Source organism: Callorhinus ursinus, unplaced genomic scaffold, assembly GCF_003265705.2.
Source record: "Callorhinus ursinus isolate GAN/ISIS: 27379988/994484 unplaced genomic scaffold, GSC_fseal_2.0 scaffold35, whole genome shotgun sequence".
Lineage (NCBI taxonomy): Eukaryota > Metazoa > Chordata > Mammalia > Carnivora > Otariidae > Callorhinus > Callorhinus ursinus.
In genome coordinates this window covers 2,525,038-2,546,331 of record NW_027397097.1, presented here as the reverse complement: position 1 = coordinate 2,546,331, position 21,294 = coordinate 2,525,038, and the positions used below count along the sequence as shown (strand labels likewise).

Below are 21,294 nucleotides of genomic sequence, written 5' to 3'. Positions count from 1 at the left end.
TGAGAGAACATGGAGGGGGGGCATGAGTAGGAGGGGTATGAATGGGGGGCGGGGTAAGAGCAGGGTGGGGCAGGGGCAGAGGGAAAGGGAGAAATGACTGAGGTTAACGCTTAATGACTGAGCCACCCAGACGCCCTTGTCCATTTCTATTTCCTTTCATTCCATCATCATGGAGAGGGGCTGAGGGAGAGAGAGAGAGATCATATGTATGTGTGTCTGTGTGTCTGTGTCTGTCCATGTGTGTCTCTAGGGATGGGAGTAGGTGACCAAGGACAGGAGGCAGGGCCCTGTCCGGTAGAAGCTCACGAAACTGAGGACGCAAACTCCCATTGAGGGAGTGGAGGCCTGGATTCCTGTTTCGGAGGCCGAATACCTGGGGCAGGCCCAGCTAGCTGTGTGACTCGTGAGCAGTTGCCCCTCTGGGCCCGTTTCTCTATCAGGTGCCCTCGTTGACCCTCCATGGCCCTCCTGGTACTAACATCTGCGTTCAGGAGACTTGTTGGGTAGAGCAAGGGTCCTGTCTATGCCCCAGAGTACCAGCCCCCACCCTCAGAGCCTCAGCCTGAACTTAGTCACTTAGCTGACCTGTGGGGAAGGCCAGGCTTCCATGCTCAGGAGTCTGGCCCCTTGTAGCTAGAGGACCCAAAATTCATTCCATGCTGAGAGAATTTGTAGACAATTATTCTTCACCATTTGGGGCTGTTTCTTAGGGCAGAGTGTGATGGGAGGTGAGCTGCCAAGCCTGGCTTCCTTGTCCTAGCCAGGGTCTTTGATATTTGGAACAGTGGACATCTGCAGGTGCAGATGCAGGGGCAGGGGCAGGGGCAGGACATCTGCACCCTGACTTCTAGGGTATACTAAATCTTTAAAGCCCAGTGGCAGAAAAGCTCACTGCAAATAGAGCTTCATGTATGTGTAACAGCTGGAGGCTGGGTGGGGAGGAGACCAGGATGGCCCTCCCTCCCAGCCCCCTCCTCTGGGCCCCAGGCTCCATGGTGCACAGCGGAAGGCTATTCAACCTGGCCTTCTCCTGTCCCCTTTGTAGGAGTCCCTTCTTCCTGATACGGCCTTTGGGTCCTTGCTTGCACCCTTGAGTGATAGGTGTCTCACACTCTCAGTCTCGGGACCTCTTATACCAGTTCATGGGGTGACCGAGTGAGCACTTCTGCCTGGCTCCAGCCCATCACCAGCCTCCCCAGTGGAATTTGGGATTATCTGCTGTGTGTGCATGTGTGTACTCTTGAGATAGTGACTCCATGGGCGGGCATGCCTGGCCAGTGTGTAGGTGTGCACCCACAGGTGTGCGTGTTTGTGCAAGCTGTCAAGGTAGTAGTGTGTTTGTGCACCGGTTTTCAGGGAGGCCATATGTGGTCCTCATATGTCCACGTCAGTGGGGATTTATGCGGTTTCAGCGGTTACTTGTTTGCGGTGGTGTGTGCGCGTGTGAGTTCATCAGGGCCCTTGTGCACACTTACATGTACCTGTGTGTACTGGCGCTGTGGGACCTCCAACAGCATGAGTCCACTTGTGAGTGCCTGTGCTGTGGGTGGTGAATTGGCATGTGTATTATTTGTGCACTGCTGGGTGTGAGCCAGTGTGTGTCCGTGTGCTGCCAAGCCCACTAGTGTCGGCTCCGTGAGGGCCAGGATTCTTGTGGGTTTTGTTTACTGCTGAATCTCCAATACCTGCAACTGGGCCAGGTGCCTCAAGCGCCCTCTGAAAGTATTCGTTGTGTGTGCGAATAGACGAAGACTGCCTGAGTTTCTGTAGTGCCCAGCGATGACATGAGTGCTACCCATGCGGGCTCTGCACCCAGAGCGCCCTCAGCACACACTGGACATCAGACAATAGGGTTAAAGGGCCCCGAGCTCACCATCCCACATCCCTTCCCACCAGGCAACCTGTATCAGCCCAGATGTCTTAGGAAGGCAGAGGCCTTCGAGGAGGCAGGCAGGAAATGAGCAGGAATAGGCTTGCCACCTCCCTGCCCCACCTGGGTCAGGACTCTCAGAACCAAGCTCACATGCAGCCTGGCCAGGCCTGGAAGGAAGCCCACTTCACCCCTCCAGGGGTCTACACCCACACCATTATTTAAGCCTGTGATAGGGAACTTGTTGATGAGTCCAGAGATGCCGAGAAACTTGCCCAGAGTCACACAGCCCAGCAGAGTGGAAGCCAGTGTTCAGACCCTGCCGCCCAGCCTGGGGCCCAGTCTACTCAGCTCCAAGCATCATAGATGTGAACCCTCTGAGCCTGCTTCCCTAAGTGGCAGAGGGGTCTTTTCTGATCCAGGGTTCCAGGGTCACTCCACAGAGCCCGTCTCAGATTGCTCTGGGTCTTAATTTCCTCTTCTGATGCCCTACCCAGACGCCTGGAGATACCTCCAAAGAGGGAGTGTTTGCCCAGAGCAGGTAGCTGCCAGCAAGGCCTCACACCTGTGCCCCTGACTGCCCTGCAGCCCAGCCAATCCCTGGTCTTCCTGAAGGCTGGTCACTTGTTGCTGGGGCAGAACTTGTTCCCTTAGAAGGGCCTCTTTCCCAGCCTCTCTGGGCCTCCTTGTGGGGGTGGAGAGGGGCCAGCCAAGGCCAGGGCTTCCTGAGGATCTACTCTGTAAGGCCCTGCTAGACAGCACTGGGGTGGCTTGTCCCATTCCAACTTGGGGTTGGCGGGGGCAGGCTGGGGGCGGGGAGGAAGCGTCTGCCCCAGGGGATTCTGGGTGACTTTTCTCTTTCTCAGTGTTTTCAGGAAGTGTGTGTATTGGCCAGGGCAGCAGGGGGTGGGGGAGGAGGAGAGCAGGAAGCCAAGGGGAGTCAGAGCTGGATGTACACACACACATACACACACACACACACTCACACTCACTCACTCCTGGACAGATCCAGTTTTAAACAGAAACACACACTCAGACAAGTGATCACAGCCACGCAGAGCAGTACCTGGACCCCTACACAGCCTCAGACACACCCAGGGAACAGGGGCCTGGCTGTCTGCCAGACCAGACCTGCTCAGACAGGCTGCCTGGTCAGGCACACAGCACTGTCGAGCGGAGCTGTGGGAGTCCTCCGGCCCAGGACCTGGCGGACGTCTGAGGGTGAGCGAGGGGCAGCTTTGGGCTGGGCTGTCAGTGGAGGGCGAGGAGGGAGGCTCCTTCCGAGGGTCTGTCTGTCCCTTCTGGGCAGGGTTTTCTGTGGTCTTCCCTCCGCCTCTCCTTTTTTTGCTCTCAGAATTTTCTCTTTTCTTTCACTTTCTCCACCTCTTGTTTTTCTCTTGCCCTTTCCTTTTCTCCCCTTCTCTTTTCCTTTCCTCTGCCCTGGGCCTTTCAGGCCTCCATCTTCCCATAAGTCTGTCTCCTGGGCCCACTGGGAGCCCATGGTGCCTGGGAAACTGCCTCCGTGGTCTCTGGGGGTGTCTCCCCTTCAGGGAGCTGGTGCTGATCTCAGTTCTGGCTTCTCTCGGTGTCCAGTGCAAGGGTGTTGTGGCTCTGGGCAGCTCCTACCTGAACGCCTTTGCCCTCCCACCGAGTCCAGGGTAATAGGGAGACCTACTGAGGGCTGGCAGTTAGTTGGTGTGGTTCCTCCCCCACTTCCCCAGGGCAGTAGAGGGATGGGTGCTTATGATGTTGGGCGGCTGGGCTGGCCATCCCTCCCCCTAGTTGCTGTGGATCCCTCATGAACTCAACAACCCTGTGCTTGGGTCACTGGGGACATAGAGATGCCTCTCACTAGGTCCTGTCTGTGCATCCAGCCCTGCCCTGTGCCCTTTGCTCATCTTTCCACAGGGCTCAGCAGACACCTACCTGCACCTTCTCCTCCTTCCAGGACAGCTGGGCACTCAGGATGTGGGGGACGGGGTCCATACGGTCATGGGCTCCCTCGGGGATGAACTTCCTTGCTCCATAACCCTCAGGGACCAGCACAGGCCAGACCCGGGAAGCATGAAGAGCTGCCATGGGCGAGCTGGGCCTCTGCCTCCTCCTGCCCACGACAGCACAGCTTGCCTGGGGGAAAGCTCAGTGTAGGCCTGGTGGTAGACACGCCATGGAGGGCCCGACAGGCTGTGTGAGCTTAGAGGAAGGAGCAGTTGAGTGGACTTTCCTGGATGCATGTCCTGAGCACAATGGAGCTGATGATCTAGATCATTGTGGGGATTAAATGAAAAAAATCTCCCAGAAGAATGCTTAGCACATAGTGGGGACTTAGTAAGTGGTAGCTGTTGTTCAGGGAGAAGTGCTAAGAGCTAAATGAGCCTCGGTTGTGAGGGTGGATGCCAGGTTAATCGGGCGCTGCTCTATGGAGGGATGAGGGGGTTGTGGCCCTTCTCCAGTGATCAGGATGCGAGTGGGGTGCTGGTCATTCAGTCACCAACACGCGCTCTCCGAAGCCCCCTCTGTGTTGGGTGATGTCATGGCATGGAGAGAGATCGGGCTGAGGGACATGCTATGGGCTACATCTAAGCAAGGGGAAGCCGGGAAGGGCTTTCCATGCTGTGACCTGGGCAGAACTAACAGAACAGAGGCAGGGGAGTGCTGGAGGGGTTGACCTTTGGGTCTCATGACGGAGAAGGAAGGACAGGGGCAGCACCAGAGGAAGCAAGAAGCACAGGACTGAGGCCTGAGCCCTGGGTAGCCAGGGCACAAATGAGGAAGTGGACAGCTGGGAAGGTTTGCCCTCATGGGAAGGGGGGGTCAGGGTAGGAGACAGATGTGGTCAGATCACTGGGCCTCATCCCACCTCTCGGCCCTGCTGGTGAGAGTCCAGGGATTGAGATTCGGCTGGGTCCCTGCAAGTCCTGTGTGACACTTTGGGGGGAAAGTCATGATTCCGAGACAGGGTGTGGGCCTGGGTCCTTTGTCCCTCTGAGGTCAGTTCAGTGAAGCAAACATTGATAGACACAACTATACTGAGTGATCAGAAATGTGGAGGCTGGAGGAGCCCCAAGGAGGCCCCAGCCCAGCCTGGAGCCTGAGAGGAGGCACAAAGTGGAGGGGGAGGATGTAGAATGTGGACAGGGAAAGGTGTTCCAGATGGAGGGAGCCGCATATGCAAACGCCTGGAAGTACGCATTTATGGGGTACAGCTCAAGCAGGCATGGCTGGAATGTGAGTAGGGGATGAGTTCAAGGCCAGCCCGAGAAATTTAGACTGCCTCGCTCTGCTGGCCCATCTGTCCTTATGGTGAAGCCTGGTTCCTTTGGCCAGAGATTGATATAGACAGAAAGATAGGAAGGGAGAGCCAGGGGCCTCCCTGGGGGAAGAGGCCAGGAAGCAGGTTCTTGGCCCATCCTCTTTCATAGGGGCAAGGGTGGAGAAGTTGTGCTGATGTCCCGTGGGAATGGCTTTCCTCACTGAATTGTCAGTAAGCCTAGAAGCAGATCAGAGAGGAAACTGAGGCTCAGAAGTAAAGTGACCTGCTTTGTGAGGTCAAAAACTGACGCAGAGTCAAGCTGGGATTTGAGTGGGTTGAGCCAGCTCTGCCTGCCTCTGAAGCTCCGTCTCTTAGCGAGACTGACCACACATCTCATTTTGCCCAGGACAGGCCCTGTTTATACCTGTTTATACACTAATAGTGCCTCTTTATTTTTTTTAAAGATTTATTTATTTATTTGAGAGAGAGAATGAGATAGAGAGAGAGAACTTGAGAGGGGGGAGGGTCAGAGGGAGAAGCAGACTCCCCGCCGAGCAGGGAGCCCGATGCGGGACTCCATCCCGGGACTCCAGGATCATGACCTGAGCCGAAGGCAGTCACTCAACCAACTGAGCCACCCAGGCGCCCTAATAGTGCCTCTTTAAACTGTCAGGGATGTTCTGGTTTATGTGATTTTTTTTTTTTAATACGGTTAATTGTATGGTCACCCTATGCTTACCCATGTCCCCTCACATGTCCCCCAGCCCCCACCTTGAAAGTCGGCTGTGTGTATTTGCCCCAGTTCAATTAAACGAACCTTCTCAGGCTGAGGTTCCAGGCTGAGGTGAATCAGCCTGTGCCCCTGTCCAGCAGTGGCCCGGTCTTGCTTTGGCCATAGTGGGAGGGGGGGAGCAGATGTGTCCACATGTTACTTGGATAGAGGAGAAAGGGGCTGAAGGAGCAGGGGAGCCAGGGGTGGTGGGCAGGTGGAGGCCCACTGAGCTGTGTTCTTAGGTACACGTGGGCTTTCCATGGGCTGAGATGCTAGGGAGAGGGTAGTGAGGAGGAAGCAAGCAATGTAAGCCAAGGGTTGGAGGGGGAGGCCACAGAGCACGTGCTCATGTTTGGGGCTGAGGGTTGGGGCCAGTCCTCTGGCCTCGTGGGTCAGAGATCAGTGGGAAACATCCCAGCTGGGCCTCAGGTAGAGATTGGAGCTGAGGCGGCTCTTAGGGCCTGCAGCCCTAAGGCCAGGACTCCAGCTGGGGTGGGGGCACTCTGCGGGCACTGTCCCTTCCTCTGGGGTTTTCCCACTATACTGTGCCTTCCGGATACCACTTCTCCTTTCCTGGCCTGGCCCTGATTCAGCATGGCCCTGTTCCCTGTGGTAGGCAGGCAGGGATTAGCCAGGAGGGTTCCTGGAAGAGGTGGCTAGAAAGAGGCCTGGAGGTCCATGGAGTGGGGGGAGCCCCTTGCTTCCACTTGCTTGGCACATAGTCATTTGCCTGCAAAGACCGTGCTGGAAGAGGGGCCGTGTGCACCCTTCCTTTCCCTTCTTGCTGTGGTCATAATGGCCATCAGAGCTGTGATCGTGTTCCCTCTTGGATGGCAACTCCGGAGCTACCTGCATCCTGAGCCAGGTGGCCAGTGTAAGGAGGCAGGCCTCAGAGAAGCTCTCAGATCCTGGCTGCGGCCTCATTCGACCCTGTGGTTGAGTTTGCAGGCTGTGGTGCCAGGGTGCAAATCCCAGCTGTGGGATCCAGGATGAATTACTTTGTGTGTCTCTGTGCCTCAGTTTCCTCATCTGTAAAGTGGGGATAATAGTCAGCCATACCTTATAGAGCCCTTGTGAGGAGTAAATGAATGAATCCATGTAAAGCCCTTAGAAGACAACTGGGAATATATACACATACAGAATACTAATAAGAATTAATTAATCCAGGTCTTCATTTATTTATTCATCCCTGCTGAGTGCTGGGCACGCAGTAGCGAAGAAGGTAGGTGTGGCCCCTGCCTCAGGGAACCCAGAGGCCAGGGAGATGGGCCTCAGATGGGCAGATCCCTCACAGACAGGACAGTGATGGGGGGCAACCGGGATCCAGGGATGGGAGGACCGTTCCTTTGTCGGCCCCGAGGATGCTCTGTGGCCACCATCTTCCCCTCAGTGCTGGCCCTCAGTCCTGGGAGAGGTCAGGGGAGCACTCGGCACTGCTCGGCATTGGAGGGGGCAGAGCCTGTCCCCACCTCCTCTGGGTCAGTCTGACAGGCACTGGCCTCGCAGCCTGGAGTTCCACTCTTAGCTGATCACAGGCCAGGCTTGTGGGGGGCACCTTCTGCTTGGGGTCTGGGAGGCCGTGTGTGATAGACTGCTCTGCCTGTCAGGAAGTCTCCAAGGACATTGCAGCTGACCAGCTGGGGTCACACCCTTGGACCTGTGGGTATTTGCTCAGTCTCTGGGTCTTCCTCACCCTTTCATTCACTTTTTTCTCCATTGTGATGGCCATCCTGTCCACCTACCCATCTGTCTCCCCCACAACCCATCCGGCCAGCCAGCCAGCCATTTACTTGTGCTGTCATCCACCCACCCACCCGTTCGGCTGCCCGCTCACCCGCCCACTCAGTATGCTCTCGTTGCTGACTCGGACACTTCCTGCGCTGGGCTGTGGGGGTAAAGAATCAAGCCTGGAGCTTCCCCTGGCCCAAAGAGACTCAGGGTCAGGAAGGGGAGACAGCTGGCACAGTAGGTCCAGCTAGACATTGAGGCTCTCGCGAGTACCATAGGCCCACCTGGCATTTAGGGAGGGAAGGGCGGCCACCAGCGTCAGGGCAGCTCTTCTGCTGCGGGGTCCTGGTCGCAGTCAGTGCCACTGTTCACCCAGCTCTCCGGGGGCCATTCTCTGTGGCCGCCCAGGAGACCACTCAGGGGTAGGGAACCAAGACTCACGGCAGGTAGGCGTGAGAGCCACCCTGGCTTAGAAAGAAACATCTTGACTCAAGGGTCCAGTATGTCCTCTAACGACCCCACAGGTGTGGTTTCAGGTTCCTACACGGGATGTGGCCAGTTACAAGCCAGCACCCTCAGGGAAGCCCGAAGCTCCAGCTTCTCCTGCAGGTGGAGAGCCCACCTGCAGTTTCTAGTCTAGGTACAGTGTCTTATTCAGGCCACTTTTGTCCAAGGCAGTGTTGCCAAGGAGAATAGCTGACCTACCACCTGCAGCCGGTTTCTAGGGGAACAGCATGAGGAAGCTAACTGCAGGTCACATTCTTTCCCCACACATGGAGAGGAGATGATGAGAGGACAGGGTGATACGGAAGTAGCCATGTGTCCTAGGAGTATGGTTCTACTGTGGAGTCAGGGTTCAGGTCTTGGCTTAGATGCTAGCAGGATGCCTGACACAAAGGACGGAGCTACTCTAAAAAATGTTAATTGGAATAATTTGTTGAAAGCTTTAACAGAGGGGAAGATGGGCAGGGTCTGGGGGAGTGTGAAAGAGGGGTCAGGAAAGACTTTCAGAGAAGCAGAACTTAAGTTTGGCGTTAAAGGACGAGAGGATGTTCTGTGGTCAGAGCCTAGGCAGAAGGGGCTCCTGGAGGAGGCAAGAGCAGGAGCAAAGGCCTGGCATCGTGATCATGCCCCAGCCCTTGCTTGCTTTTGCGGTAGACACACACTGCCAGTCACTGCCGGGAGCACTGAGGCAATAACCAGGCTGAAAATAACCGGTGAGACAAGTTGCTCACCCACTCTGGTGTTCCTCCTGGGCCCCTGCCAGACGCTGGCTGAGACAGTGGGTGCGGCCAGGCTTCTGGGGCTTCGGTGCCTTGTTCCAGCTGTGTGGGCACACAACATGCCTTGTCTTGGTTAATTCTCCAAACACCCCGTCAGATCGGTGATGTAGTCCCCGCTCTACAGAAGAGGAAACGGAGGCTCAGAGAGGCTAAGTGGGGCAGGGTTCAAACTCCTATCCAATGCCAAAGCCAGGAGACACTCAGCCTGTAGGGAGCAGTGTGATCTCTGCGGAGACACATACACGGAGCACTGTGGCTGTGGGAGCCCAGGGGGCCCTGAACCTGGCCTTAGAGTTGGGGAAGGGTTTTGGTGGGGGGGCAGGATGGTGATAGCAGAGATGAGGGGCTGGTGTGCAAGAGGAGTGTGGTGGGCAAAAAGTGTTAGCAAGGATGTGTGGAAGAAGGAACCCTCGTGCCCTGTTGATGAGAATGCAAGTTGTTGCAGCCACTGTGGAAAACAGCATGGAGGTTCCTCAAAAAAATAAAAATAGAACTACCCTATAATCCAGGAATTCCACTGCTGGGTATTTACCCAAGGGAAATGAAAACACGAATTCGAAAAAGTATATGCAGCCCTATGTTTATTGTAGAATTGTTTACAATAGCCAAGATATGGAAGCAACCTAAGTGTCCCTTGATAGATGAATGGATAAAGAAGATGTGGGAGATATATATTTATATATATGTATATATAGACACACACACACACACACACACATATAAAATATTACTCAGCCATAAAAAAGAATGAGACCGTGCCATGTGCAACAACATGGATGGACCTAGAGGCTGTGATGCTAAGTGAAGTCAGTCAGTCAGAGAAAGACAAATACCATATGATTTCACTCATATGTGGAATTTAAGAAACAAAAAGATAACAAAAAAGACAAAAAGCCAGCGCTTAAATATGGAGAGCAAATTGGTGGTTACCAGAGGGGAGGAGAGCGGGGGCGTGGGGGGAAGAGGTGAAGGGGAAAAGTACACTTAGCATGATGAACCCTGAGAAATGTGTAGAATTGGTGAATCATCATGTTGTATACCTGAAACCAACATAACACTGTATGGTAATTGTATCGGAATTTAAAAAAAAATAGAGGGGTATGGTGGGATCAGGTGAGTTTGAGGGGTCTGAGGGCACCCAGGGGGTGGTGAACATCCATGTCTGGGGCAAGAGAGAGGGTGGTCTTGAGCCAGAGATCCACAACTCAGGGCCTTAGGACTTGGTTTTCAAGGCTCTGGTCTGTGCCCTTGGCCTGGATGCCCATTTTGATCCTGACCGATCCACTCGCCAACAAATGCCTTCTTATCCTTAAAAGCTCAGGTCAAGCATCACCTCCTCCAGTCTAACCTGACTCCCCAGGCTAGGATGCAGACCACTCCCTAACCCCTTCTGGCTCTTCTAGATTGGAGACCCTATGGGTACATGTGGCTGAAAGCTGGAGCTTTGGGGACAGGTGACCCGGTCACAGCAATGCAGGACCAGCTCATGGCCAAAGAAGGGACCTGCTTCCTTTAAACTTGAGGAGCTTGGAGGTTTGGGGGCAGGGGAGTGAGGTGGTGGTGGTGGGGCTCCTGTCTAAGTTTGTGGAATGAATGAGCTTTGCTGCAGCTCAGGTGAGCTGGGGGCTCAGTGGGTTTGAGTCCTGGCTCTGTCACATAGTGAGCCAGCCCAGTGACTCAGCTGCCTGGAGCTAACCCCCTGGTGCCCAACTTTTGGTCTCTTCCCAGCCTTCCCTCCAAGGAAGAGGAGTTACTGTCACCACCGCTGTCCTCCCTTCCCCAGCCAGAGCCTGAGGAGCTCCCGGCCACCTTCCCCCGGGTGCCTCCACAGCCGACGTCTCCACCTCCCAGCCCCCCGGAGATCCCCCCGAAGCCTCTTCGCCTGCTCGCAGAGTTCGGTGAGTGCCGTAGCCAGGCACGGGGTTCCCAGTGCGTAGAATGGAATCGGGGCCCCTCCAGAGTCTGTAAGGATGCAAGGATCAAACTTTCTGTTGGGTTCTGCCACCAACACAGTGTGGCCCTGGACAGGTGAGCATCATTCTCTTCATCCTCACAATGGAGACGGCACCCATCCACCTATCTGATCTACTGACTGTTAAGTGCACGTAGCAAACTTTCTGAGTGGCTCATGGCTTAAAGTCTAGGAATATTTTCCATGGTTGTCAATGGTTTGCTTTTCCTTGGATTGTCCATTTTTCTTGATTCTTGATTCTTGTTACTTTTTTAGGCAAAAGCCTAAAAAGAGACAGCCCCTGCCTCTGACCCCCAAACTTGCCACCTATTCAGACCTCCTGTCCTTTGGCCACCCCTAGTACTGTCCTATGAAGCCCTGAGAGTATAAATAGCATTTCCTGTCCCCTGTGCCTGTTTCTGAAAGCCAGGCTGGAATGAGGGTCTCCTTTTGGCTGAGGGTGTCTTATGTGAAGCCAGGCCAGGGTGCCCAGGAGGGGAGGCTAGGTTCCTTGCTTCTGAGTCTCCTCCCACCCCTCTCTCTCCTCAGATGACTCTGACTACGATGAGGTTCCAGAGGAGGGGCCAGGGGCCCCAGCCGGCCTGATGACCAAGAAGGTGGGGCAGGTGGCGATTAGGGTTTGGGCTGTCCATCAGAGTGGAGGGTGGGCTGCCCAGCTGCGTTGCAGACCCTGGGGACCACCCGAGAGAGAAAGGGCCGTCAGTTCCCGGGAGAGCTTCCTTCCCCCTTGTCGTCTCACCATGCAGGGCTTAGGGATGGAGCATAGCACCTGAGCTCTGGGCCAGGGGTCTGCGGACGCTTGCTTGTGGCCCCAGCTCCAGCCTCCTGCCGTGTCTGGACGGCTGTGTGCGGCCTCCTCTCTCCCCTGGGGTCTTGAGCACTTCTCTCTTGGAGAGTCTCCCTCCATCTCTTTCACTTTCTGTGTTCCTGGGCTCCACGGGTATCTTAACTCTCCATGCCTGAGTATTTTTCACTATCCTTTCATCTTTCTGTCTTTGATGCTGTCTCCCTGGGTCCCTGTGTGGTCTGCCGGCAGGGGGAGGGTGTGGAAACAGCAGGGAAAGGGCTGAGTTGTGTGGGTCCTGGACGGAGTGGACCACAGGGGCGTGGCACCCCTGGGTGGGTGTGATCTGGGGCTCGAAGGGAAGCATGATGCTGAGTGGGTCTCGGGGGCGGGGGGTGCCAGGAGGAGCTCCCAGTGAGCCACGTCCCACGGGCTGTGCGTGTGGCCAGTCTGCTGAGCGAGGGGGAGGAGCTGTCTGGAGACGAAAACCAAGGAGATGAAGATGAGGATGACCATGCCTATGAGGGCGTCCCCAAGTAAGTGTCTACTCTTCCCCGCTGGTTGTCCCACCCAGCCACCCTCCTTTCCCAAGCACAGCCCGGCCACTCCACCTCTTCAGCCCCTCCCCTGGGGGAGCCCCCTTCCTGGGCTCCCTCATTCCCTCTCCTCTTTCCCCAGTGGTGGATGGCACGCCAGCAGCCTGAGCTCACCCCTGCCCAGCAGCCTCCTGATCCCCGAGCCGCCACCACCCACCATGGACGGGCTCCCTGGGGACCCCACCCCCATCACACCGGTCATCAAGGCCGGCTGGCTGGACAAGAACCCACCACAGGGGTGAGTGAGGCCTGTTAGGTTCTGCTGGTTCTCTGCATGGAGATGGGAGTGCTCTAGGATACTGGCCATACCAGATCTGAGAACCAGGGGGGCTAAGGTTATTTGAACAGGTCTCTCTGCAGGCATCCCCACCAGACGTATGTTTTATTACCCTTAAAATTGGGAAGGCCTACTTTGAGTCTGACCTCAGTCATTCTTGCTGTAGATAAAAATCCATCTTCTCAGTGACCATTGGGTTCCTTCCTCCCTTGAACCTGGCTATTCCTAACTTTGTATGTGACTGCCAGAGAGGGCTGGGGTAATCTTGGAGCCTTTCCTCTAATCCCCAATCCTTTGCTCTGTCGTCCCTCTGTCTCTGCCTCTCCAGATCTTATATCTATCAGAAGCGATGGGTAAGACTGGATGCCGATCACCTGCGATACTTTGACAGTAACAAGGTGAGGCCCGTGTTGGTCCCTGACAAGACCCCTGCTCCAACCTGGCCCTGGGCTGACCCTTGACACTGGACGTAGGTGGAGCCCCTCCCCAGACGAGTCCTCACCAGAGCTCCGGTTTGACTCCTTGAGCCGTGTCTTCTGGCGAGCCAGCCAGCTGTGGGCTGTGGTCAGGGTCAGTTTTGGTGGCTGTCCCTGACCACCGGTGGGAGACGGAGCTGTAGTTAGCTTTGGTTTCAGCTGAGGTTGAGGGAGCCAAGGAGGGGCTGGGCCTCTGGGTGCCCCACCCCCCACAGTACGGCCTCCTTCTCTTCCCCAGGATGCCTACTCTAAGCGCTTTATCTCTGTGGCCTGCATCTCCCGCGTCACTGCCATTGGAGACCAGAAGTTTGAAGTGATCACGAACAACCGGACCTTTGCCTTCCGGGCAGAGAGTGATGGTGAGGTGGAGGGCAGGGAGAACACTGGCAGTTTGGCCTGATAAGTGGTGGGGGGGTGGGGGTGGAGATAAGTTTGGGTGGGGGGAGAACTGAGGCACCTCTGCTCCCCCAACATCAAGCCCAGAGAGGAGTCCATCCTCTACGAGGTGGGGGAGAGTGAGGGGCACTCTCGGACTGGCTCTGTGCTTGAGATACCCACTGAGTCCTCAGAACCACTATATTTCCGTTTACAGGGGAATAGGCTCAGATAGGCGAAGTGGCTTGCTCAGTGTAGCTTGTCCAAGTCAGAGAACTCAGAGATCATCGGAGATAGGTGGGCCAGTCTGGGTGGACTTGCTGGCAGAGGTGTTGCCTGAGGAGCCTGGAGGGCTGCCAGGCTGACCTCAGACTGACTCTGTCCCCTTTGCCTGCAGCGGAGCGGAAGGAGTGGCTGCAGGCCCTGCAGCAGGCAGCATCCGAGCAGGGAGCCCGAGCCCGGCTGTCTAGCACTTACCCTTTGGGTGTCCGGGGCTCAGAGCTGCCTGACCGTGCTGGCAGCTTAGAACTACGCGGTTTCAAGAATAAACTGTATGTGGCCGTGGTTGGGGACAAAGTGCAGCTGTACAAGAATCTGGAGGTGCGAAGGGGTCAGCCAGTTTGCTAAACCTCTTCTCTGCCCCCTGCCCACCTGGTCCCTCAGTGTTCCCCCTGCCCTGTGCCCACCCGGTCCCTCAGCCTGCCCTGTGCCCACCTAGTCCCTCAGCCCTACCCCCTGCCCACCCCGTCCCTCAGCCCTGCCCCCTGCCCACCCGGTCCCTCAGCCCTGCCCCCTGCCCACCCTGGTCCCTCAGCCTTCCCCCCTGCCCCCGTGCCTACCCGGTCCCTCAGCCCTTCCCCCTGCCCACCCAGTCCCTCAGCCCTGCCCCCTGCCCACCTGGTCCCTCAGCCTTCCCCCTGCCCTGTGCCTACCCGGTCCCTCAGCCTTCCCCCTGCCCTGTGCCTACCCGGTCCCTCAGCCCTGCCCCCTGCCCACCCTGGTCCCTCAGCCCTGCCCCTTCCCTTTCTTCCTTCCCCCGACTGAGCTCGGCCCTGTGCTGGCCACCCTTCCTGCTCCTAGTTCTGTCCCTGCCCCCTGCCTGGTCCCTGAGGATTATCTTCCCATCACTGCCCTGCCCCCTGCTCCCCCTCCCTATTGCTACATGGCCCCTGAGCCTGGGTCCATTTACCCATGTGCAGATTCCTGAGCTCTCTTTATCTCCTTCCAAGGTACTTTCTAGTCCCTAAGGTACTACCTTCTCTTTCTCTCTCTCCCTCCCTGGGCCTTGAGCCCTGCCCCCAGGCCTTGCCCTCACCCCCTCCCCCCTCCCTGCCAGGAATACCACCTGGGCATTGGCATCACCTTCATTGACATGAGTGTAGGCAACGTGAAGGAAGCAGACCGGCGCAGCTTCGACCTCACCACCCCCTACCGCATCTTCAGGTAAGCCTGTCTCCCCTCGTTTACCTGCATCATCTCTCTCTGCCAGGATTTTCTTCTTGCTTATGTGGGAAGCTGCCCCTGATTTCTCCCCTCCCTTCCCAGCCCCCCCCTCCTTTACCTCCACTCACTAACCTGCTCTGACCCTTCCCTTCTAAGAAGTCTCCCTTTTATCCCACCCCCTCTGACCATCACCACCCCCCCTTCCCCTCACTCACTCCCAGGCCGTCAGCTGCCACCTCTGGGGCACTGTGCCAAGCCTTAAGGTCACGTCGTGTGTATTGGTCAGCTTGGTTGCCATGTGTGACAGAGTAGCACAGATGGGGGGGCTTCAACAACGGAAGTTTATTTTCTCTCAGTTCTAGAGGCTGGAAGTCCAAGGTCAAGGAGCCATCAGGGTTAGTTCCTGGTGAGGCCCCTCTTCCTGGCTTGTAGATGGCCCCCTCCTCACTGTGTCCTCACACGGCTTTTCCTCTGTGTGCAGGTAGAGAGAGAGAGAGCTCTCTGGTGCCCCTTCCTCTTTTTATAAAGAAACCAGTCTTGTCAGATTAGAGCCCTACTCCTACGACATTATTTAATCTTAATTACTTCCCTAAAGTTCCTCTCTCCAGATGCAGTCACACGGGGGGACACAGTTCAGTCCGTAAGACCCTGGGCCCACCCCTGAGTCACTGTGTGACCCGAGCGCATCGCTTGGCCTCTCTGTGCGTCAATTCTCTTCCTCTGTGAGTGAGGCCGTAGCAGTCTTTGTAAAGCTGTCACCTGACTCAGTGCCCGGTAACTGTCTGTCAACACTGGCACCGTCACACCTCCGCTGACCTGTCCTTTGTCCTTAGCTTAGATCTCTGTCTTCCGCAGGGACTTTGTCCTGAGCTCCAGACCTGCACGTCCAACAGTTTTGTGGATGTATGTCCCCCTGTGACTTCCTCCTCGACTCCCTGGACCTCCCAGGCCCCCGTCTGCACCCGTGGGGACGCCTGCCTCTCCCGCTCAGCCCCACGCATGCCCGGCACAACCCCTGCCTTGCCTCCATGGCTCTCTCACCTCCGTTTGGCCCCTCCCCTCGGTCCCCCCCCATCTTGTCCCAGGCCAGGGAGGCCTCGGGCCCAGTGGTGGCACCGCCTCACGCGTTGGCTGCCTGTCTGTGACTGCCAGTGGGGTCTTGTCTTTTCTTTTTGTTGAAAGCCAAGTTTTTATTTGCTTATTTCTTGCCTTTGAAGTAGTCTTGGATGACATCCTTGGCCTGAGATTCTTTGCCATAATCATTAACTACCACACAACTGCGACCAACCACTTTCCAGTGTTTTCCTTGACTGTCGGTTTTACAGAGGCCTGCTTATTCACCGAGTTTCTTGTCATCGACTTTAATTAGGTTGATTTGGTGTTCAGCACCAAGGGCCTCCACCAGCCTGACATATGTAGGCCGAGCCCACCAGATGTAAGAACATGAAGACAGGAGTAGTGCTTATCTAAGGCCTTGGCAGCCTGCAGATTCCACGTGCGAGGCCTTCATGGATGAGCACGGTCTTCAGCACCTCTGGTCAGGCAGCATTAATGCCTATCATCTCTCTAGCAGTGACACCTTTTTTGGCCATGGTAGTGAGTTATAGGGGTAGCAGAATCTTGACTGCACACGTAGGTGGGGTGGTGGTGGCAGGGAAAGAAAGAACCAGAGAAGACATCTCTTTACCCTCTCCGCTGCCCCACTGAAACCCTCCACTGCTTCTCTGTTGACCTCTGGGTGCACTTTGACCTCCTCTGCCCAACACAGGCTTGTCCATATATGTCTCCCGGCCTCCTTTCTGCCAGTCTGCCCATCTTGGCCACAGGTCCCAGAATGCCCCGTGTGCCATTCTGCCCCTTTGCACATGCTCTTCCCTCTGTCTGGAATGCCTTTCCACCTCTTCTCCTGGCTAAGCCCTTCTCATCTGTCAAGGCTTAGTTCAGGCATCATTTCTTCCCAGCAGCCTTTTCTATTTCCTGGGTGGGGCAGTGCCTGCTCTGGGCTCCCCCAGCCCCCACGTGTCTCTTAGGTTCATGGTACCCTTGCTTCTGTCCATGCCCACCTTCCTCACAGACCCAGGATGCCTCCCTCTTCTGGTTATGAGTGCTCAACTCCTTGCTCCGCCCACTTCATGCTGTGCTTCTTCATGCTGCCCCCAAATCTCTCTGAGCCCTCTCCCACCAGCCCCCACCCCCCACTCCTGTGTCCCTAGCTTCTCGGCCGAATCGGAGCTAGAGAAGGAGCAGTGGCTGGAGGCCATGCAGGGAGCCATTGCTGAGGCCCTGTCTACCTCGGAGGTGGCCGAGCGCATCTGGGCCGTGGCCCCCAACAGGTTCTGTGCTGACTGCGGAGCTGCCCAGCCTGACTGGGCCTCCATCAACCTCTGTGTCGTCATCTGCAAGCGCTGTGCAGGTGTGTGGGGCTGGGGCACCAGACTGAGGCATGACAGGACTGGTGTGTCGGGATGGCAGGTGGCCTATCTGGCCGGAGGGGCCGAAGCCAAGACGGTAGTCAGATCTTTGTCGATGAAGTTGCATCTGTGCGCCAGGCCTTTCTTACTGTGATGAGCCTGCAGCACCGAAATTGCAAGGCAGGGGTTTGACGGCACACGCTGTGGGCAGGACGCTGAGGCCTAGGGAGGGGAAATGGCTCATTGTGGGTGGCCTGGCAAGTAAGTCTGGATTTGAGCCCAGGCCAGTTGGGGTCTAGCGTCCCCCTCTCCCCGTCACATCAGAGGAGTGGAGGGAAGCAAGACAGGCGGGGCTAGCAGGGCTCTGCATGCAGTGGGAGGATCTGATGTTTCATCTGGAGGGGATGGGAGGCAGGGGTGGGAGGGCCATGGTCAGATTCGTGCCTCAGACTCTGGCTGGTGGGTGGAATCTGAGACTGGAGGCCAGTGGGGAGGCTGTTAATGGCTCCACGAGAGAGGAACAGGCTGAGGCCTGGTCTGGGGGAAATGATGCGGAGAACTCGAGGGATGTACAGGATCTGTGGTGTCAAAGTCACTGTGACAGATCAGATGAGGAGGGCGAGAAAGACAGAGCCTGGAGCCCAAGATGCATCCATCTCCCCACCTGGCATTTATTGGGGGTCTGGGCTGTGCCAGACACCGTGAGGTGTTAGGGATTTGGCTCTCAGGGGAGCTGATGATGCCCAGGTGGCAGCTTTGGGCAGCTTGAGGTGGGGACCTGGGGCAGGGGATAGTTCTGGGGAAGGTGCTGAGCTAGGGCAAGCGTCCAGGAGACCTGGGGCTGTGAGGTCTGCGTTCAGGAAAGAAATGACTTGATTTAGAAAGTTGACGACTCACGGAGGGGTGCGGGTGACTGGTGTGGATGAGGTGCTCCATAGGAGGCTGCAGAGGGGGTGAGGTTGAAGCCAAAACTAGGTGGTGCTAGGCGCTCCTAGTGTCCCAGCCTGCTCCCTACCCCAGGGCTCCTTCAGAGCTGTAGCTGAGTAGGGCTGCATTCCCTCCAGCCCCAACTTGCCCTGACCTCTCATTCCACAGAGATTTACTAAGTGCGCACTGCATGCCAGACTTTGTTCTAGGCATGGAGGCTACACCCTAAAGCAGACACTCAAGGTTCCTGCCGTCAGGCAGCTTACATTCTAGTGGGGAGAGGCAGGAAATACATATACGAACCAGTAGAAATATCAGGTAATAAAGAGCTAGGCAGAGAATGTGTTTGTCAGGAAGCCCTGTCTGAGGAGATGCCCTGTCAGCTGAGACCTGAATGTAAGGAGGGAGCCAGCCTTGGGGAGATGGGGGAAGAGAGTCCAGGCAGAAAGAACTGTGAGTGCAAAGGCGCTGAGGCAGGAATGAGCTGGTTGATTAGAAGAGGGAGGAGAGTATGGCTGAGCAGGATTGGGATTGGGGGGAAATTCTGAGATGAGATTGCAGGAGAAGGAGGTAAGGAATTTAGATCTAATTCTGGGGAGCCATTGGGGGGGTCTAAAGCAGGGATTTGAAATATGGGGATTTGCATTTTAAGGAGATCACTCTGGGGGCACTCTGGCTCAGTTGATATGTGACTCGATCTCAGAGTGGGGGTCGGGGGTGGGGTTCACGAGTTCAAGCCCCATGTTGGGCATAGAGCTTACTTAAAAAAAAAAAAAAAGTTCACAGTGGCTGGGCCGTGCAGAGTGCCCGGGGGGCGGGGGGGGGTGGCGGGGAGGTGGGCTGTGACTTTTCGGTTCTGTGGTGCCTGGAGCAGGGGTGTGTGTGGCCGGCACTGGGAACAGCCTCTCCCTGTCTGCCCCTGCTTGGGCTCCACAGGGAGGCAGGGAGGGCAGGAAGGTAAGTGCTCATGTGAAGGTGAGGGCCCTCTGTCTGCAGGGGAGCACCGTGGCCTGGGCGCTGGTGTCTCCAAGGTGCGGAGCCTGAAGATGGACAGGAAGGTGTGGACCGAAACACTCATCGAGGTGGGGAGGCCTTGCTTGCCACCTGCATTTGGGGTCCACTCCACTCTACCGCTACCTGGGTCTCCCCACCCCTCTCCCTGCTCACAGACCTTGGCCCCCTGGAGCTAGAAGAGACCTTGGGGATCATCTAGTAGGTGGGGATTTTGGAAAAGTTGATTTTTGGCAAAGTCAGCAAACTGGCCCGTGAGCTAAGAATATTTTTACAGTTTTAGAGGGTTGGTTAAAAAAAAAAAAAATACACAACAGAAACTGTCGTGCAGAGCCTAAACTATTTACTTCATCTGCACACACATACACCAGTGGGTATGAGCACGTGCGTCTGGGAGCACACTTACATGTGCATATGCCCCTATCTACTTGGGGTTCCCACACTGAGGTGTGCAGTGGTTACAGAGGAGAACCTACAGCAGGAGGCTGACCACACGGGGCCTTCCTGACAGCCCCAGCCAAGCTGCAGGCCCCAGTGCAGTTTGGCTGTCACATCCCCTGTGAGTTAGGGTTAGAATCCCCAGTTTAAAGATGAGGACATGGAGGCCCAGGGAGAGAAGATGGCTTGCCCAAAGTCACAGAGTGAGTCAGGGGTGGCAGGGTCTGCTTCTGTTTTTTCTCTTCCATGACCCAGCGTCCCCACACAGGACCTGACAAAGAGGCAGGATGGGGAGCCCAGGAAATGGCTGTGGGACGAATGATCAGCAAAGTGAAAGGATTAATAAACTAGTCCCCTTATGACTGGACCCCTGCATCTGTGCCCCTAGCATCTACCCCTGCTCCTCCTCCCCTGAGCCCAGAGAGGAATGTCAAGGACAGGAGAGGTTTCCAAAATCCTTACCCACCCCATTGGCTGACAGGTTAGCTACCCCGCCCCCCACCCTCCCCCAAGCTGTGATAACCTCAGGAATGCAGAGTTCCAGATGTGGGACTGGGTGGGGGAAATAGCAAGGCCCCCAACCAGACACCAGGCTTGGGGCATCCAGCTGTCAGACTGTCTGCCTCTCGTCCTGTCATTGAGCTGAGGAACTCGGTTTGGGCCCGTAGCCACCGACTGGCCAGGCTGCCCCTCAGCTTTCCTGATGGGAAAGTGGGTGGGTGGCCTGGCTCACCCAGCCCCTTTCCTGACAACCTCAAAACAAAGATTTTACCAGACACACGGTCCTGGCCATAGGCTGCCCGTCTGATCTCTTGCCCACACCCACAGCTCTTCTTACAGCTGGGCAATGGCACTGGGAACCGCTTCTGGGCCGCCAACGTGCCCCCCAGTGAGGCTCTGCAGCCCAACAGCAGCCCTGGTGCCCGGCGGCACCACCTGGAGGCCAAATACCGTGAGGGCAAGTACCGCCGCTACCACCCGCTCTTTGGCAACCAGGAGGAACTGGACAAGGTCAGGGCACTGGGCCTCTGGGGCCCCTGGAGACCACCTGCTTTCTTTCTACCCGCCCCCCCCCATTGCTCTCTCTGTCTCACTCAGCTCATCTCTTCCGTCAGCTCACAGTGATGAGTTGGCATATGGGGAAACTGAGGCCCAGAGGGCAGAAGGGCCCTGTCTAAGCCACAGGGAGAGTTGGGGCAAAGCAGGGAGGAGTCAGGCCTGACCCTTGGGCCGAGTCCACATCCCCAGCATCTGTCGGCCTCCCTCCCCTCCTGATTCCTCTGTCTCCTGAACCGTCCTGCTCCTTGTGAATCCTGCCAAAAGGAGTGAACTTGATGGGGATGCTATTTCCTGTCAGGCTCATGAAAAACAGCTGGCTGCTCTGACCCACCCCCATCCACACCCCACTCAAGCTGAGGCCCCACATGGGCCCCAGGCCCTGACAGGCTGGGATCCAAGCCCTGGGCCCTGGTCTGGCTCAGCCTGAGTGGGAGGTAGCCTGCTCCGAGGCAGGGGGATGCCACTTGTGACCTCTGATTGGCCTTCAGCCCCTCCCCCAAGCAGCCCCACCCAGGCAGGCTCAGGCCAGCTAGAAGCCCAGTGGGAGCCAGGCCTCCACCTCCCAGGAACCCAGGCGTCCAGCCCCCAGCCCAGCCCAGGCTAGCCCGCCAGCTAGGAG

At 56.5% G+C, this 21,294-nt stretch overlaps 1 protein-coding gene and 1 pseudogene across 10 annotated transcripts in view; one reads left to right on the top strand and one right to left on the bottom strand.

Annotated features, from left to right (window-relative positions):
- The window catches only part of ARAP1 (ArfGAP with RhoGAP domain, ankyrin repeat and PH domain 1), a 62,429-nt gene that overhangs the window by 23,592 nt on the left and 17,543 nt on the right, over positions 1-21,294 (top strand). For 7 of the 10 annotated variants that reach the window (XR_012374495.1, XR_012374498.1, XR_012374496.1 and 4 more), the window contains 11 exons: positions 10,635-10,804; positions 11,407-11,474; positions 12,065-12,198; positions 12,341-12,496; positions 12,864-12,933; positions 13,250-13,370; positions 13,784-13,986; positions 14,723-14,829; positions 17,043-17,242; positions 19,164-19,249; positions 20,445-20,627. Coding sequence is in view for 7 of the 10 variants with exons in the window: in XM_025894216.2 (XP_025750001.1) it covers positions 10,635-10,804; positions 11,407-11,474; positions 12,065-12,198; positions 12,341-12,496; positions 12,864-12,933; positions 13,250-13,370; positions 13,784-13,986; positions 14,723-14,829; positions 17,043-17,242; positions 19,164-19,249; positions 20,445-20,627 (1,498 nt within the window). In the remaining 3 variants the exon portion in view is untranslated. Of the gene's footprint in view, positions 1-2,763; positions 3,092-10,309; positions 10,440-10,634; positions 10,805-11,406; positions 11,475-12,064; positions 12,199-12,340; positions 12,497-12,863; positions 12,934-13,249; positions 13,371-13,783; positions 13,987-14,722; positions 14,830-17,042; positions 17,243-19,163; positions 19,250-20,444; positions 20,628-21,294 lie in introns of those variants that run through there. The other 3 variants (XM_025894218.2, XM_025894221.2, XM_025894220.2) reach the window with 3 other exon arrangements.
- On the bottom strand, positions 16,028-16,421 carry LOC112840765 (small ribosomal subunit protein eS12 pseudogene; annotated as a pseudogene).